At 41.8% G+C, this 17,000-nt stretch overlaps 1 protein-coding gene across 1 annotated transcript; it reads left to right on the top strand.

Moving 5' to 3' along the window:
- Positions 1-15,513: 15,513 nt before the first annotated feature.
- Positions 15,514-16,782, top strand: Htr1a (5-hydroxytryptamine receptor 1A). The gene has a single exon (XM_038322073.1). The coding sequence runs from the start codon at positions 15,514-15,516 to the stop codon at positions 16,780-16,782; it is 1,269 nt and encodes a 422-aa protein (XP_038178001.1).
- The last annotated feature ends 218 nt before the right edge of the window (positions 16,783-17,000 follow it).

Raw genomic sequence — 17,000 nt, 5'->3', positions numbered from 1 at the left:
CCACAGGCTATTTAAACTGCTCCCCCCCCCCAAAAAAAGTAAACATGTGTTTTTCCCTTTTCCTCGTGTTGGCGACTTTTCATTCCCCTGGGGGCCACCCGGGAGCACAAGTGTCTAATTAAACCTGGATATGCTTTAATCTGGTCTGATTTTGCTTGATTGGGATTATTTTGCGTCAGCAGAGAGCTCGTGTTAGAAAATATTCTAACATCCGGGAAGTCTTCCAGGAGCCCAGATGGATGGATATGGGGCCTCACAGCACACCTGCGCGGAGAGGAAGAGAAGCACCACTGTTCTACAGGACCAAGGCTGTCTCTCCTACTGAACACTTACCTTCTCAGTGACATGGACCAGCTCACCAGTGTGTGCTCAGCACCTGGCATAGTCCCTGTACATAATGTGTCCTTTGTAAATATTTGTTAAGCGAACAAATCTCTGTAAATATTTGTTAAGCGAACAAATCTCTGGGAATCCGTTTTTGTGATCTTGACTGGAGGTATGCCAAGGGTGGAAACAACTCTGTTGGGTTACTCCCCTGCTCAAACCTCACTGGTTCAACTTCTGCTTGCAGAGTGAAACTATGCAGCTTGATTGCCTCGACCTCTTTCACATAAATACCAGGTTAACAAAGTTTTCTCAGTACCAATTGCAGAATGTGCCTCCCTTCTGAAGGAACACACGTTTATTTTTCACTTGCCAGTGTCCGAGTCTTCTTACACTGAAGAAGTGAAATAAAGCTGGTTCAACTTCCTTTATTCTCTGGGATTCCTCCCCTTTCTCCAAATCACTCTTCCCACTAAAGATTCACCCTTCTTTTTTTTTTTTTTAATATTTGTTGTTTCTGTAAAGATTCCATACTGATGCTATTTCTGCGGTTCCCTACTCTTAAAAAAAAAAAAGCTTGTAGAAAGCGCTGAAGAACATGATTTATTCATTTTTGTAACTCTGCAGGAGCTGAATGTATTATTGTGGACATATATGTGCAACATTTTTTGCCCCCACCCCCAAAATTAGCTTCCATAGGGTACAGGCTTAAATATACTTCAGCTTACTTCTCCTCATCTTGCTTTCTGCCCTGAGTTCCTCTTGTAGTCTCCAGACTCTAGAAAGGGCTTTGTGTAGGAGGCAGAGTTTGAGGAGGAGTGGAGCTAATGTCCTTAACCTGAATGCAAGTCAGGGAGTTAGGGGTGGTGGTTAGAAACACAGAGAGCAAACAAACAAAGGCTTTCTGGAGTTCTCAGATCATACCCCTTACCCCACCCTTTAGAGAGCTGATTTCAGGGTTGGTGCCTCTATAAGCGGTCCATGAGGATATCCTCTCTAACATGCATTTATATTATCTGGATTTCCCCTCTTTTCTTTCTCCATGCCCTCGATTTGTTCTTTAGGATGGCATTCCATTGACATTTAGTTGTACCAAAACATCTGACTTAGATTCTGTTTTTATAGTATACAAATGAAAGTGTACTAAATCAAACACTTTGGGAGTGAAAGAATACGGATAAATAAGAAGGCACTATACGATGACTTAAACCATTCATTCTGCTAACTTATGTTGATAAATAGGGAAAATGCCCAGTAGAAAACAACAATCTATTTTTTGGCTAGTCAGCGTGCTAGCCCCCGCCCCGCCATCCCTCAGCTCCGCAGAGGGGTGAGTGTATGGTTCTGAGTGAGCTTCTAACATCATGCATTTCCTAAACTTGAAATGCATTGCATTTCAGATAAAGATGGGAGTGCTGAAATCCTAAGCTTATGAGCAAGCTGACCCTTGACCAATAAGAGCTGAGCAAGGTTAGTGTATCATCCTCAGCTTGATTAGAAGAACTTGCATCTGAGAGCATTATCTCACCTGACTTCCAGGAGAGCAGCTGGATGGAGCATGCTTCTCCAGCATGTTCACAGCAGGGATTCTGCTCAGGTTTACAGCAAGTCCTTTCTTGTACTCCAAGCTCAGATTTGGCCTTCTTGCCTGGATGCTTTTTCATCGCAGGACTCCCAGCTCCCCAGCTGTTTCCATTTGGCTTTCTTTCTTGCCTGGATGCTTTTCTATCTCAGGACCCCCCAGCTCCCCAGCTGATTCTAGTTGCCACCTGAGCTCTTGTCTCCCAATTTCTTCTCCTTTCATCTAACTGACTTTGCTGTGAAATTAAAATTTCCCTTCAAATAGATTTTCTTTAATGTTTGTTTGTTTTTATTCACTTCATAGATGGCTAAAGGCTCTTTGCATTTGTTTAATATTGAAGAAAGAGCATTTATTTATGTATTATAGAAAATGGGTGGGTCTGCAGGTCCCATCTCCACTGGTAGGTGGAACACTGGTATTAGCATCATATAGGGGTTGACTAAGCAGATTCTTGGGCTATTCCAACAGAGTCACTGGCAATTGGGGTTTGGAGCCTGCATTTTAAACTTGCTCTTTTCATGATTTTTATGCATACTCTAATGTATGAAATATTTTAGTTTGCCCTCTCATGTAATCTTTTTATAAGATCTTCTCTTTTCTCAATAAGGGGGAAAGAACTTAAGAGAATGTCTATTTCTGTCCAGCTTCGGAGCAAAGCCAGAACCAAAGCAGATTTTCCATGCAGTCTTTCTCATTAAATCCAATGTCAAGGAGGTAATTACTCATTTTTTTTGCCATGTTAGTGATGATGTGGACTTTCTTATTAGGGGAATATTCTGGTATATTCCAATGATTTTTTTTCTCTCTAGAGAGAAAAACCTCTGATCCAGGTAGCAGAAAGGGTGTTGTGCCTTTGGTTAAGAGCCAACCATATGGCAGTAGTTCCGTCTGGCTCCGCTTCTCCTAACCCTTTCCCATTAAATTTACAGGAGAGACTTAAAACTATAGACAAAGATCTGGTTCTGGTAGTATGGTAGGTGTGTAAAAAATCCTTGAAGAAATGGCTGAGTGTAAAGAATTGACGTGTGAATTACTGGACACAAACATCAACTTAAAAGTATTTCAGTTTCTTTGGGGGAGTTTGCTCTAGGGTTGGATTATTTGCTTTGGATCCTAAATAATGACATCAGATGCTTTTTGATTTATTAACCTAATGTGGAGCCCCATTTTATGGTCTAGGGCAAGAGTCTCTAGTTTAATTTTCTGTTATTTGAACATTGGGATTATAAAAGCTCCACGGTTTTTACTACAAAAGGCTAGAGGAACAATGTTGTGGAACTCTCAAGCAGTTACCCAAGGATTAACCGGGATCCTGGGGTAAGAATGGCTACTAAGAATGACCTAGGTAGTCCTTATGAGATCTTTTCAAGGATTTGGGATTTGTAATAGAATGATGTGGGATTCCTCTCTGTATGCTGTGAATATCATTGGTCAATAAAGGAACTGCTTTGGGCCTATAGCAGAGCTATAGGGAAACAGAGCTATATGGGGAAAACTGAGTTGAATGCTGGGAGGAAGAAGGCAGAGTCAGAGAGAAGCCATGGAGCCCCAGCAGAGCCAGATGGAACTTTAGCCGGTAAGCCACAGCCATGTGGCAATACACAGATTACTAGAAATGGGTTAAATTAATATGTAACAACACTGGCCAACAAGAAGCTAGAGCTAATAGGCCAAGCAGTGGTTTAATTAATACAATTTAGTTTCTGTGTGATTATTTTGGGGCTGAGCAGCCCGGAACCAGCAAGTGGCCTCCTCACAACAATAGAACTCTGATATTTCTTTCCTCTCTGTTCAACCCTACCTGATTATCTTTTGCTGATTAGTTGGTGATCTTGAATGAATCCACAGCATAGGTTGTTAAAGTGAAGCTGCAGCATAGAAGAAGTAGTTTTCCAGGCTGTGAACTCAATTTTTCTAATGTATGCAAACACTTAGAAGCAAGCAAGCACTGCCAGGACAATGCCAATTAGAGTGACCTTCTCTGTCACCTGGGTCCACAGTGTTGTCTTGGCCCAGGCTGCAGCTGAGGACCATGTCTGGGTCCATGGTTATTATAGTCAAGGTCTGTGTTGATGCCCATGGCCCATGGTAACACCAAAGGTCACATAGATGCCTGGCGTCTAGGCTGACACCCGCGGCCATGTTAGTGTCCGAGAGCCATGCCACCACAGAGGCCATGACAATTTGGGTGGCATGTGATGCCACTTGTGACCCTGGCTGCCATGTCTGAATCTGTGGTCCAACAGGAACCAGGGGCTGAGTTGATGTCTGTGGCTCCTGTTAGTACTCTGCACATGTCCAGGGTCTAAACAGCCACCTGAGACCATGTTGGTGTCTGAAGACCTTGCTGCCACTAGGGCCATACTGATCTAGGAGCCCTGTGCTTCTACCAGGGCCATGGTGATGTGTAAACCCAACCTGCTGCCAAGAGCCATGTCTGGGTCCATGTCTGTACTGCAGCTGATGTCCATGGCCTGTGTTGTCACATGGTGTCCTAGGAACCATGTATATTGAAATCTGAGGTCCTTGCTGAGCTGACACCCATCCCTCACTAGCCCTGGGATAGCTGGCCCTGATCCTCGCTGAACACTACAGCTGGTGAGCTGTCCCTGCCCCTCTTAGGGAAAGCTGGTTCCCTCATTCAGGCTAGATGGACCTTATCATAGGCATGGGAGAGCTGGTCCCAATGGCATAGACCTAGGAGAGCTGGCTCTTCTCCTTGTCCAATGACCAAGACCCCGCCAGCTCAGCTACTACCCAGACCCACATCCTGGGCCATGGGTTGACACACCCTAATACCTACCCCAGCTACGACCTGTTGGAGTGCTTGAAGGGACTGGTTCTGTGGAATAACAACTTCAGGATTCCCATGATGAGAGGCAACAGTGGGATACTGGAGAGGAGTTTCCGTGAGGGTCCAGGGTTGAGGATGTGTCGGATGCCTCGAACCCCACAATGACTCATTGCAGTGAACATGTTGTGGATGTGGCTGACTGGTCACAAGGGCTTACTGTGTGACAAACTACAACACCCTATGCCATGAGGATGAGTTAAGAGATGCTGGAAAGACAGAGGTATGAAAGGGTTTTTTTTTTTGTAGTTTTGTTTCATTTTTAATTCATTTGGGGTGGTAAGGGGAGAAAAATGTGGAAGGAATGGGAAGTGCGTGGATTTGGGGCGCATGATGTAAAATTCATATATATATATATATATATATATATATATATATATATGAAACAAACAAGCAACAGGTCTTTTTTCCCCCTATTCCTCAATTTATTTATTTGAAAATTAAAGAGGCCCAACCTGTTGTTAGGGTTGAATATCATAGTGCATAGGAAGGACCTAACATGGTGCCAAGAATATAACCTACTCCACTATGCTATCTGTCACGGGTATCATTATGCAAATCATGAATCAAGAGACGAATTATTTAATGCCACTTGGCCCCATTTCTCTCTACTGAGGATAGAAAATTGGCTCCAAAATCCAAAGGACAAGGCCCAGAGCTACACACAGTGACGGTCATCCTACTCTCTTGGAGTACTGACAAGTGCAATCATGTTTCTCAAGCAATGAGAAAAAGCTTTAAATTTGAAAAAAAAAAAACAGCAAAAGCAAAGATAGAATCTGTCTATAAGCAAACTTTAACTTTGACATTTCTTAAAGAAAAGAGTTTATATAATTGTATTTGACAGTAAAACGTTATTAATATTGTATTTAGTAACATTCAGGTACTCTGATAGAATCATCTTACCTGCTAAACAAATGCAACATAAAAGAATGCAACACAAAAGAATGTAACACATCTTCATGTCATTAAACAAATATTCCACTATCAAACCTTTCTAAGGTACTGCCTTAAAAGTCTTCACTTAGGTTTTAAAAAGAGATGCTACAATGAGTATAGGAACTAAAGTTTAAGGGCTATTAAAAAAGTCTTCTCACGACATTCCTTCTATTCATGTGCTCTTTATGCTTCTGTTTCTACTCTAATAATCCTGTCCTACTTCTAATTCCTCCTAGCTCCTTTTCCAGCTGCTTCTTCATTTCCCTACATTCTTATTTTTCTTACATCCTTATCCTTTTACATTTCTGCTAATTTCTGCCAGCTTTTCCCTCCAACTACTGCTACTCTTTCAAAATCTCTCTCCTCCCAGAGGCTTGATGCAAAAGGTAAGAGCTACAGAGTTAGCTTTTCATTGTTCAGAAGCGCATTCCTAGGCTAAGCGATAGGGGCGGAGCCATTGCCATTGCAGCATAAGGGTCTGAGGTTACAAAAGCTAGACTGTGACCAGAGTGAGGGGATTATATTGAGATAAGCGTTGAGATATAAGTCTTTAGTTAACAGATTGGCAAGCAAAGAATAGGCATGCTCTAAGGTTAAAACGAGGCAGTTTCCTGTCTGTCAGCCATCACAGTGCTGAATTTGTTTCACCGGATAAGCCTACATTGACACCTCAGTATTAAGCAAACACTTTAGTTTGGAGCTCATATGAAGCTGCATCCTATGACCCCTAATTCTTGCATCTTTCATGCCTCCAGAGCCAGTACCGCATGAGTGATACCATCATGTTCTGCCAGCTTGGGCTGGAGCCTGCTCCACTTGGATCAGTGGAATCAGATTCTAGGTGCTGATCTGGAGGAAAACAGATCAGGCGGTTGGTTTTGAGGGAGGACAACCTCTGAAGTTGTTCAGGCTTTCTCCTTTCACATAAATTTGCCTTTTAACAAGTGGGAGCCTTTGATAGGTGGAGCCTTCCCCTTAAGGCACCATTTTTGTTTTCCCAGTGCAGGACACCAGGTTTCTCTTCAAAGGCATTGAGCTCCTTAGCAGTTACAATTGCGTTGTTGTTTACACCCCCCCCCCCCCATCCAAATGTTTAACCTTGCTTGCACACCTTTCTTCTCCAAACAAATTATCCCATTGGCTTTCAATCCAGTTTCACTCAGGTTCTCAGGAGACTGAAGAATGAAGCCAGGCATCCTCTCCCCTGCTGCCCAAGGAACAAGCTGGGGACATTTCCTTGGACACCTGGGAACCCCTCTAGAGTCAAGTTTGCCAACCCTAAAATGGCTCCCGTACCTTGTCCTATAGCCACACTGATGATTATCTTGCATATCACCATAGAACCTTCATCTGGTGATGGATGGAGATAGAGACAGAGACCCACATTGGAGCACTGGACTGAGCTCCCAAGGTCCTAATGAGGAGCTGAAGGAGGGAGAACATGAGCAAGGAAGTCAGGACCGCGAGGGGTGTGTTCACCCACTGAGACGGTGGGACAGATCTAATGGGAGATGACCAAGGCCAGTTGGAATGGGACTGATGGAGCATGTGATCAAACCGGACTCTTTGAATGTAGCTGACGGTGGAGGCTGACTGAGAAGCCAAGGACAATGGTGCTGGGCTTTGATTCTACTGCATGGATGGGCTCTGTGTGAGCCTTGTCAGTTTGGATGCTCACCTTCCTGGACCTGGGGGGAATTGGGAAGACCTTGGACTTCCCGTAGTGTAGGGAATGCTGACTGCTCTTTGGCCTGGAGAGGGAGGGAGTGAGGGTATGGGTGGAGGGGAGGGGAGGGAAGTGGGAGGAGGGGAGGAGATGGAAATTTTTAATAAAAAAAAGACAAAAAAAAAGAATGAAGCCAGGTTCTTGGTCAAAACATTACAGGAATGGTTCCTTCTAGTTTCTGATTAATTCTGATTAAGTATTTCTTCTCTGATACCTCATAAGCAGAAGCCACCATTCCCCACAGTTTTCTTAGCTTTATTATCTTCCAAGCATATACCAGTATTGTCTCTTGAGCTCTGTTATCAAGATGTCATTACTTTTGTAGCCCAAAGTCTCAAAGACTGTAGCCACAATGCACTTCCAAAACCCAAACCTACAGTTAGGTTTATCATAGCTGTGATCCCACTTCCTAGTTCCATTTTCAGCCTTTATTTCTTTCTTTGTTATTGTGATAAAATACTCTGTGAAAAGCAATTTACAGCTTAAAAACTTTGTCCTTGCTTACAGTTTGAGGGTACAGTTCATCAAGGCAGGGAAGTTAAGGAGGCAAGTGTTAGAAGCAGTTGGTCACATTGTGTTCACAATCAGAAAGTAGTGATCAATGAACACCCGCTGCTGCTCAGCTCTATTTTGCTGTGTGTGTGGTCCAGAATCCCAGCCACAAGATGGTGCTACCCACAGTGGGTGGGTCTTCCAAACTCAGCGCTATGAAAATAACCTCCCACAGGCATACCCAGAAAATCATTCTCCAGCTGCTTCTAGAGTCTGTCAAGTTATTAACATTAATCATCAGAGTGAAATTAGTCTGTATGATAGTCGTCTGATTTATATAGCACGATATGCATAATAGTAAATACATTTCATTATAAAGTGGTCTGACACCTTAAAGTGTATGAGCAAACCCTGATATAAGTTATGAACTCTGCCTGATATTGATGTGTTAATGTTGGCTTATCCAGGGTAACAACTGTAACACTGTCATGGGAGATAGTGACATTCTGGTCTTCTATGCATGTGTGGGAGAAGGAAGGAATATGGAAAAATACCTCCATTTGTTCAGTTGAATAGTGTTATGAAACTAAAATACTCCAAAATAGAGTCTACCAGCTATTTATCTATCAATTATCCATCTACCTACCATCAATGTAACCTTTGCAATAGGTACCAACTGTAGAATTACAACCACGATAAATAAAGTACCCAAGGGGGAAAACACGTTCACAAAATTGATTCCTGTCATTGATGGAGAAAATTATAATCTCTGTTGAAAGCAAAATAGAACTAAATGGTTGGCATATTAAATGAGATGAGAGTCAACATCATACAAAATATGTTTTTCCAGACTTATCACATCAAACAAGTATAACTTAATATAACATAAATTAATTATATTCTGAAACAGTTTTCATTAAACATATGACTGTGGGATGGAAAAGTTGATTCTAAGGTAATATTTACCAGTAAAGTGTCAGTGTGGCAAAACCTTCCTAAGAAAGAACAGAGAGATACACTTAATCTATCAGATATAAAATTTATTATAAATGTCAACCTACTGTGCTTTTGGAATAGGTATTGAAAAGCCATCAAACAAAAGGTAACAGGGAAACTGGAGAAGTCAAGTGTGTGAAAACATGGTATATTGTGGGCAAGGCTCTTGAAAGAAATGGAGAAAGGATGCGCTGTTAAATAAAGAGTATTGAGTGTGTTTCAGTTCTGTCCTGGCAGCTAGACTGGGGTCCTACTTCATACAGTATGCTGACATGCAAATTTAGGCTTAAATGAGCTAAGTATGAAACTGGGAGGAATATTGGCTTGTGTCTTTTAAGATTGCCTTAGTAATAAAGATAGCAGAAGATTAATAGTCAGAAATCATTCTTAACTTGTGAAATTCGTAAGTTAAGAACAGCAGCAAAGGATCTAATTTAAATATAAGGAAAAATGTGATCAGATAATCCACAGTGAAGCAACACTAAGGGAAAAAAACCACAGAACCTCAGTGAAATAATTGGACATACAGGTGTTTTTAGTGTCTATTAATTTCCCATGGTGTCTATAACAAAGCGTAATAACCCAAGTTGTTTAAGTAAACAGAAACTGTAATAAATCAGAACTTTGACACTCAGGAACTCTGATGGTTCTGGAGGGCTGTCTGTGAGTCTGTTTCAGCATCCCTAGCTGGGAACTGTCTTTGCCTTCTTTGGCTTACTGTCTTATAACTCCAATCTCTGCTTCTGTTTTCACATGACAGGCTTTCTTGTGTGTAAGTATCTCAATAATTTTACATTGTGTTTCTGCCAGTGGCTATGTCTAAACTTCCTTTGCTTCCCAAGTATACACACAGTACTCACTCATTTCATTGTATTGGATTGTGTGACGATCTAGAGTAAGCTTATTCAAACTTGATTACAACTGCAGAGATCCTATTTCCAAACAAGGTCATATTCACAAGCCAAATGAACCTTTTACCCATCTGGTGAAACAACTTAATTCATAAGTGTTATGAAACTTTATGTAAACAGTCTGGAGATAAATCTGGCTCTGACCAGTGAAGGTGAATATTGATATACTTCAGAAACCAATAATATTATTTTAGATACTTTATTGAATTATAATTTGCAAATCAGTAATATCACCATTTGAGAACTAGTATAACTGTAGCATCTTGGATCCCACCTTAAACCCACAGTAAAAAATCTGTACTTCAAAGTAATTTCCCTATATGATTTGTTTAAGAACTAACAGGAGCTTGAGAGATTTGTTCAGTGATTAAGAGGACATACTGTTCTTCTAATGGACCTGATGTTTGTTCTGCTCAGCTCACAACTGCTTACCGCCCCAGCTTTATGGGAACCCAATACCTCTAGCCTCTACCAGCACCCTCATTCATTTTTGTATTAACATGAATGTATGCCACAAAAATGAGCAAAGAAGAGGAGGAGGAGGAATATGTATAAAATGCTAGCAATACTTATGTATGATATAGAAGTGTAATCATTCAAGAGAATGATAAATACTAAATTTAAGAGTAAATATAATTCCAATTGAATTAAAACTATTTTATTAAGCTTTTCTTAAATACATGAATATTCATTACATCATTCCTTTCAATTTTGTAATTTGTATGTAATGCTTAATAAAAGGGTAGAAAGTAGAACCTGGGGTATTCAATATAGGACTGCAGCCCTGAGCCATTCCCGGATAACATGCTAGATACTACTGCTTACATAGAACAGATGACTTATATATTATGCTAGTTTTTCATCATCATACGTGTTGTGTTTGGGAAGTATTGTGTCCTAAAAGAAATATTAAACCAATGCATTGAATCATAGATTTTATATGAAAAAAAAAACTTGCCAAAGGAAATAAAAATGTGGGCCTCCTCACAACTTTAAATAAACAGAGTAAATAATTTTTTGCTTTAAGTAATTATTTGACTGAACTGAATTTTAAATTCCCTCAGATTAACAAGTAATAACGTTCATATCCCTATAATTATCATTTCAACTCTGCTCTTACTCTTTCAAAAGTGAACAATGAAAATATTTACAGAAATGTTCTAATTGGAATAATTTAGATAGTATTCTACAGGGATTGAGATCTGAAAAACTATATTTATTAATACCAATTATTGTGAATCTGATAATGTCTAAAAGTGAACTTTATCTTCAATATTTTAGTGGGTTTTTTAAAAGTATTTTTAGCAGTTATACACTTCAATGGTTTATTTCATGCTTTGAAACAAATACGGCAGGGCTCCTGGGGAAAGGGCAGACTCCTACTCAACACCAGGTATTGAACTTTCATTGGCACGTTTGTTTTTTCTCTTCAGTAAATCCTGATTTAGGCCAAGAAGCTCCAGAATACAATGATCATATTTTTTAAATCCATTTGTATTTTACCCAGAATTTCCTGGAGAATTCCTTAATAACTACTTTAAGGAATAAAAGAAAATATTATCCACATGGAAGTTGTCTTTATAATGGAGTCTCATAAAACAGGACCTCATAGGTTTCGTTTTATAAACTGTTATTTTCTCACTATGCACACATATTTCTCATTCTGAGAAATTATCACTAGAGAGACAGTTAATGTTATTACTCTGTGTCACTATAATTATCTCTTCTCAAATTTTGTAGACAATTACCTTGGGTTAACAAAGTGTATTACATCATTTGCTCATCATGGGTCTATCATTGCAGCCATTTGGTTGTTTAGCAAACAAGAAGATTGCTGTTTTGTGCTTTGCTACTAAAGTCTCAGGTCCCTTCTTCTGTCACCAGAAGTGCATGGAAGGAAGACAGCAAGGAAGAAATGACATTCCTAGAGGAAGACAGATGGTGAGGATTATAACACAAGAATCTTTACTCAGTCTTCAAGAATCTATTTTCTTTGTTTATTTGAATTTCTTATAAATTTTTAGTAATAAGAAAGCCTTAGTTCTCAGAATATCTAAACAAAATTTCCTGTCTAAACCTTATTTTTCTAATGATTTCCAGTCAAAACTCAGAGTTCTGGAAAAATATAATTATCTTACTACTTTGGTATTTAAGGATCAGAGAACATTAATTTAGAGTAGTATTTTTAGCTTCAGATAATCTATCCTGTGTCAAAGAACTAAACCATTTTTCTTTTCAAGTAGGATCTTTTAGAAATAACTTTTGTAAGTTGGTTTTCAATTAGTCAGCATCTTCTCACCTTAACCAAAGCTGTAGTGTAAGTGGAACATGCTGTTTAAGCAATTACTGATGAATCCCAACTTCAGCTATGATCACTGAAAAGCTTAAACTTAGAATCTTTTTGTTTTACATGCCTTGTTCAAGAACTACCTCAAAATGCTGGGCTTGGGTCAAATTTCCATGAAAATGTTAAAAATAGTTTCTCTCTCATAAAGTATTTCAGAGAATTTCCTCATGATGGATGATATATCACACACATATCTATATAACCTGACAAGTTCTGCCTTGATTCTAGTACATTCAAGCTAGGAATAAAAGCAGAGGGATTGGCATTCTTGTCTGGAGATCATATCAGACATAACCGTTATAGAGCAAGCTTTTCCCTATGTTAACTTCACAAGTCTTGAAGAATGAGCTTAAGTCTGCTTGGAGGATGCTCTGCCATTTATTCAGTCCTATCTCATCTTCTGCATCACTTCAGACTGGATGATGGTGATGGTGATGATGATTTTGTGACTGTCTCAGTACGGGTCCTTGCTTGGTCCATAATTCAACAGGCTAGACTAAAACTCATGCAAATCTGTCTGCCTCTACCTCCAGAAGGAAATGCTGGGATTAAAGGTTTGTGGCCACCATACCTGGCTAGCTTCTGCATCCCTTAAGAGTTAAACCATCTAGCATCCAGTACATAAAGGGCCGGTGCTTACTGACCTGTCTCCTGATTTGATATTTACACATTTGAATGTTTGTTACACATTTACATATGCTAAATTTGACAATTCGTATTCAATTTGGTTCTTGATAAGTTTTCTTATCAAAGATATGCTTTCTCTTTTAATATAAATATTTCTTCTTTTACTCTGTACTCTTAGCTACATTTTTAGTTTTGTCTTTGAAATTTTTGGACTTTAAATGTCTGTTATAATCTCTGCAGTTGCAACTTTTTTTAATAAACAATTTAATTCTGTATTTGTGAGAGATTTTTTACTAGAAAAACTGACATATACTCATGTTTAAAAAGAGTTTCTCAGAGTCTGTGTTTTGTGCGTACTCATCTATCTTTTTTCGGTGTTTCTTATGAATCACCACCCCTGGCAGCTTTGTTGTTTTGGTACGCTGAAGTGATTGAGTGGGAACAGAGTCCAGGTCAATCTGTCTCCAAGCACACTGTCTTGTATATGTCTGCTCAACTAGACTCTCTTTTATGCTTTAGTGATTGCTCTCTTTTTTGGTCTTAAGAATTCAAAACTCTAAATTCAAAGCTCAGATTTAAACACAGCTGTAAAACCACTGCACTTTCTAGTGGCTCTGACTGTTATCTAGAACTGGCTGCTTTGAGAACTGCATTCTACATTTCTCTACTTCCGGTATGTAATCAGAATTTATAAGCGTGTTGTGTTTATTCTGATTAATTGGAATTTCTACTCTTTGTGTTCAATTGGGAACGATTGTTTTTGTGCCCCCCCAAAAAAGTTCAAGACAAACTCCTTGAAGTCTCTACTTTTAGTATTGTCATTTTTTTTAATATTGGAAAAGGTAATGATGTCACCCTCCCCAACAAAACATGTGAGTTCTGTAACTCAGGATGTAGCAACACAACACTAGCTCAAAAAAAAAAAAAACAAAAAACAAAAAGAGAAAGTGTTGTTTTCGTCTTGTAAAGGGACATTTTTTTCCTATAGAATTTATGAACTGATTTGTGTCTTAACCTTTCAAAGGGAGCTAGAACATATAACAGGCCTGGTATAGAAGCCAAGGAAAAAGAAAAAAGGAATTATTTAAGAAACTCTTTAAAGTGACAGCATTTTGCGGTTGTTTTTCACTTTCTCTTAGAGTCTTTTAGTTTCCTTGATACAGGCTAATTTCTTTAAGACAAGCGGTTCTAGATGGCGTGCTGAAGCTCTTGCCGGAAGGTGGCGGCATAAGCAAGCCCTTATGCATAGATCTGTCCCAGGTGCTGAACCCAATTTCAGAGAGACGCACGGCTGCCAGAGACAAGGGTCTCCACCAAGTTATCCTGAGATTTGCAGCCTGGTAAGGGAGATTAAAGTCCAAAGATCGTAAGAAATGCAGGTCCTTGTTTACAACACACAGACAAACATTTCTTTCCCCAAATTCAATTGCTACAAAGCTATGGGAGGTGTTAATGTCATTGAAACGACGCCAGTAATGGCAACAGAAGTGTGTGTGTGCGCGCGTATATGCGTGTATGCGTGTGTGTGTGTGTGTGTGTGTGTGTGTGTTTAGAATACACACCTACTTGAATTTCTTATCTTCTCTTTGAGAGCCAGCTGTTTATCAGCTTTTGTCCTTTAACGTGTCCTTTCTAATATTTTTTCTTTCCCGGGTCCACAGGATAGTAGGAAAGAATCCTTGACTATGATGTTAAATGAGCCCGTATTTTTAAAAGGGAAGACCCGCACTCTCTACTTAGTAATTTAGAGAGCTTCCCAGCTTTCCAACCTTCAGGCTTCCTGTGTCTGTCCCCATTTTCTGTAACAATACTGTAAAACGGTGAAACTGGCTCTATTTAAGAAGTTGGCAACAATAAAGGGAATGGGTAGTGGGGGCAGAATTTTTTTTCATCTCCCTCTAGTTTGCAGGGTAGGAGGCGGAGTTTGATCCGTTAAAATATTGGTCTGACTAGCGGATCGGAGTGGGTATATGAAGTGAGTTCTGAGTGTGTCGACTCGAATGTGAATGTAAAGACGCTTGTCTAGAGGGACAGGAGGGCGGGGACCCAGAAGAAGGAGGCACTCAGGGCTGGGGAAGTGTTAGGTGGTGGTGGGGGTTAGCGTGGGAGGAAGGGAGACTAGCTGTCTGAGCAACACATAGAGGAATAAAGAAAGAGAGGTAAGAAGGAAAGGGGAACTGAAGGAGAAAGGCCAGTGGGAGGAAGCCGGGAGAAGGAATCTGGAAAAAGAAAAACAACAACGCTGGCAAAGTCTAGAGAGAGAGGGAGAGAAGGAACTAGGAGATGAGGGTCACAGAGTGACCCGGGAGGATGGGGTTTCTGGAATGCGACACATCTGAGATTGGAGACTGAAAGCTAGTCAGCGGAGTCCGGCTCCCGCAGCTAGTTGGGCAGCGACAAAGTGAGATGGACAGCGTGAAACAGATGTTCCAGCCACATCTCCACCACCCAGAGATTTGGAAGCTGCTCTCAGCCCAACTACAGTTTCCTAGCTGGAGCCTCTGAGCGCTCGGGACCGGCGGGAGCCAAGCGAGAGAGTGCGCCGAGAAGCTGCTCCTCTCAGACGCCTTCGCCAGAGCTGTAAGAACTTCCCGCTCCAGTCCCTGGATCCCCTCCCTCTGAAATTCCCCAGAAAAGGAGGAAGACCCTAGGGGGAGGGGCGAGGGAGATCCCCTTGCAGCTCTTTCCCCCTCCCTTCCCCAAACCCACCGGGCAGGCATGGATATGTTCAGTCTTGGCGAGGGCAACAACACCACATCGTCCCAGGAGCCCTTCGGGACAGGCGGCAACGTTACTAACATCTCCGACGTGACCTTCAGCTACCAAGTGATCACCTCTTTGCTTCTGGGCACGCTCATTTTCTGCGCGGTGCTCGGCAATGCCTGCGTGGTGGCTGCTATCGCCCTGGAGCGCTCCCTCCAGAATGTGGCCAACTATCTCATCGGGTCCTTGGCGGTCACCGACCTCATGGTGTCAGTGCTGGTGCTGCCCATGGCTGCTCTGTATCAGGTGCTCAACAAGTGGACTCTGGGCCAGGTCACCTGTGACCTGTTTATCGCCCTGGATGTGCTGTGCTGCACCTCGTCCATCCTGCACCTGTGCGCCATCGCGCTAGACAGGTACTGGGCGATCACTGACCCTATAGACTACGTGAACAAGAGGACGCCCCGGCGTGCCGCTGCGCTGATCTCGCTCACTTGGCTCATTGGCTTTCTCATCTCCATCCCGCCCATGCTTGGCTGGCGCACCCCGGAAGACCGCTCGGACCCCGACGCGTGCACCATCAGCAAGGACCATGGCTACACCATCTACTCCACTTTCGGAGCTTTCTATATCCCGCTGCTGCTCATGTTGGTTCTTTATGGGCGCATCTTTCGAGCCGCGCGCTTCCGGATTCGCAAGACTGTCAAGAAGGTAGAAAAGAAGGGAGCGGGCGCCAGTCTCAGTACATCGTCGGCCCCGCCCCCCAAGAAGAGCCTGAACGGACAGCCAGGTAGTGGGGACTGGAGGCGCAGCGCTGAGAACAAGGCTGTGGGGGCTTCATGCGCTAATGGTGCGGTGAGGCAGGGTGACGATGATGCCACCCTGGAGGTGATCGAGGTGCACCGAGTGGGTAACTCCAAAGAGCACCTGCCTCTGCCCAGCGAGTCCCAGGCTACATCTTATGCCCCCGCTTGTTTGGAGAGAAAAAATGAGCGGAATGCTGAGGCAAAGCGCAAGATGGCCCTGGCCCGTGAGAGGAAGACAGTGAAGACGCTGGGCATCATCATGGGTACTTTCATTCTCTGCTGGCTGCCCTTTTTCATTGTGGCTCTGGTCTTGCCTTTCTGTGAGAGCAGCTGCCACATGCCTGCCTTGTTGGGTGCCATAATCAACTGGCTGGGCTACTCCAACTCCCTGCTCAACCCAGTTATTTATGCTTATTTCAACAAGGACTTTCAAAATGCATTTAAGAAGATCATCAAGTGCAAGTTCTGCCGCGGATGATGATGATGATGACGACGATGATGGTGGTGATCGTGTTGATGGAGAAGGAGGAAGATGGGGTGGGCTGTAAGGTTTATGGGACCCTCCCCATTCACTCAGTATCTCAGCCCTGGAAGCAACACCTAAGATAACTTGCTTTTCTTATGATATGCAGCTTCTTGGCCCATGCTTTCAGATCTCGCTCTCTCTCTAACCCTTTTCAAGGGGACAGTGCTCTT

Source organism: Arvicola amphibius, chromosome 3 (assembly GCF_903992535.2).
Source record: "Arvicola amphibius chromosome 3, mArvAmp1.2, whole genome shotgun sequence".
In the NCBI taxonomy this organism is placed as follows: domain Eukaryota; kingdom Metazoa; phylum Chordata; class Mammalia; order Rodentia; family Cricetidae; genus Arvicola; species Arvicola amphibius.
This window is presented reverse-complemented; position numbering and strand designations above follow the sequence as displayed.

Bases quoted from the DNA above. Each gene is read 5' to 3' on its own strand.
- Htr1a (XM_038322073.1), top strand. From the start codon at position 15,514: ATGGATATGTTCAGTCTTGGCGAGGGCAACAACACCACATCGTCCCAG.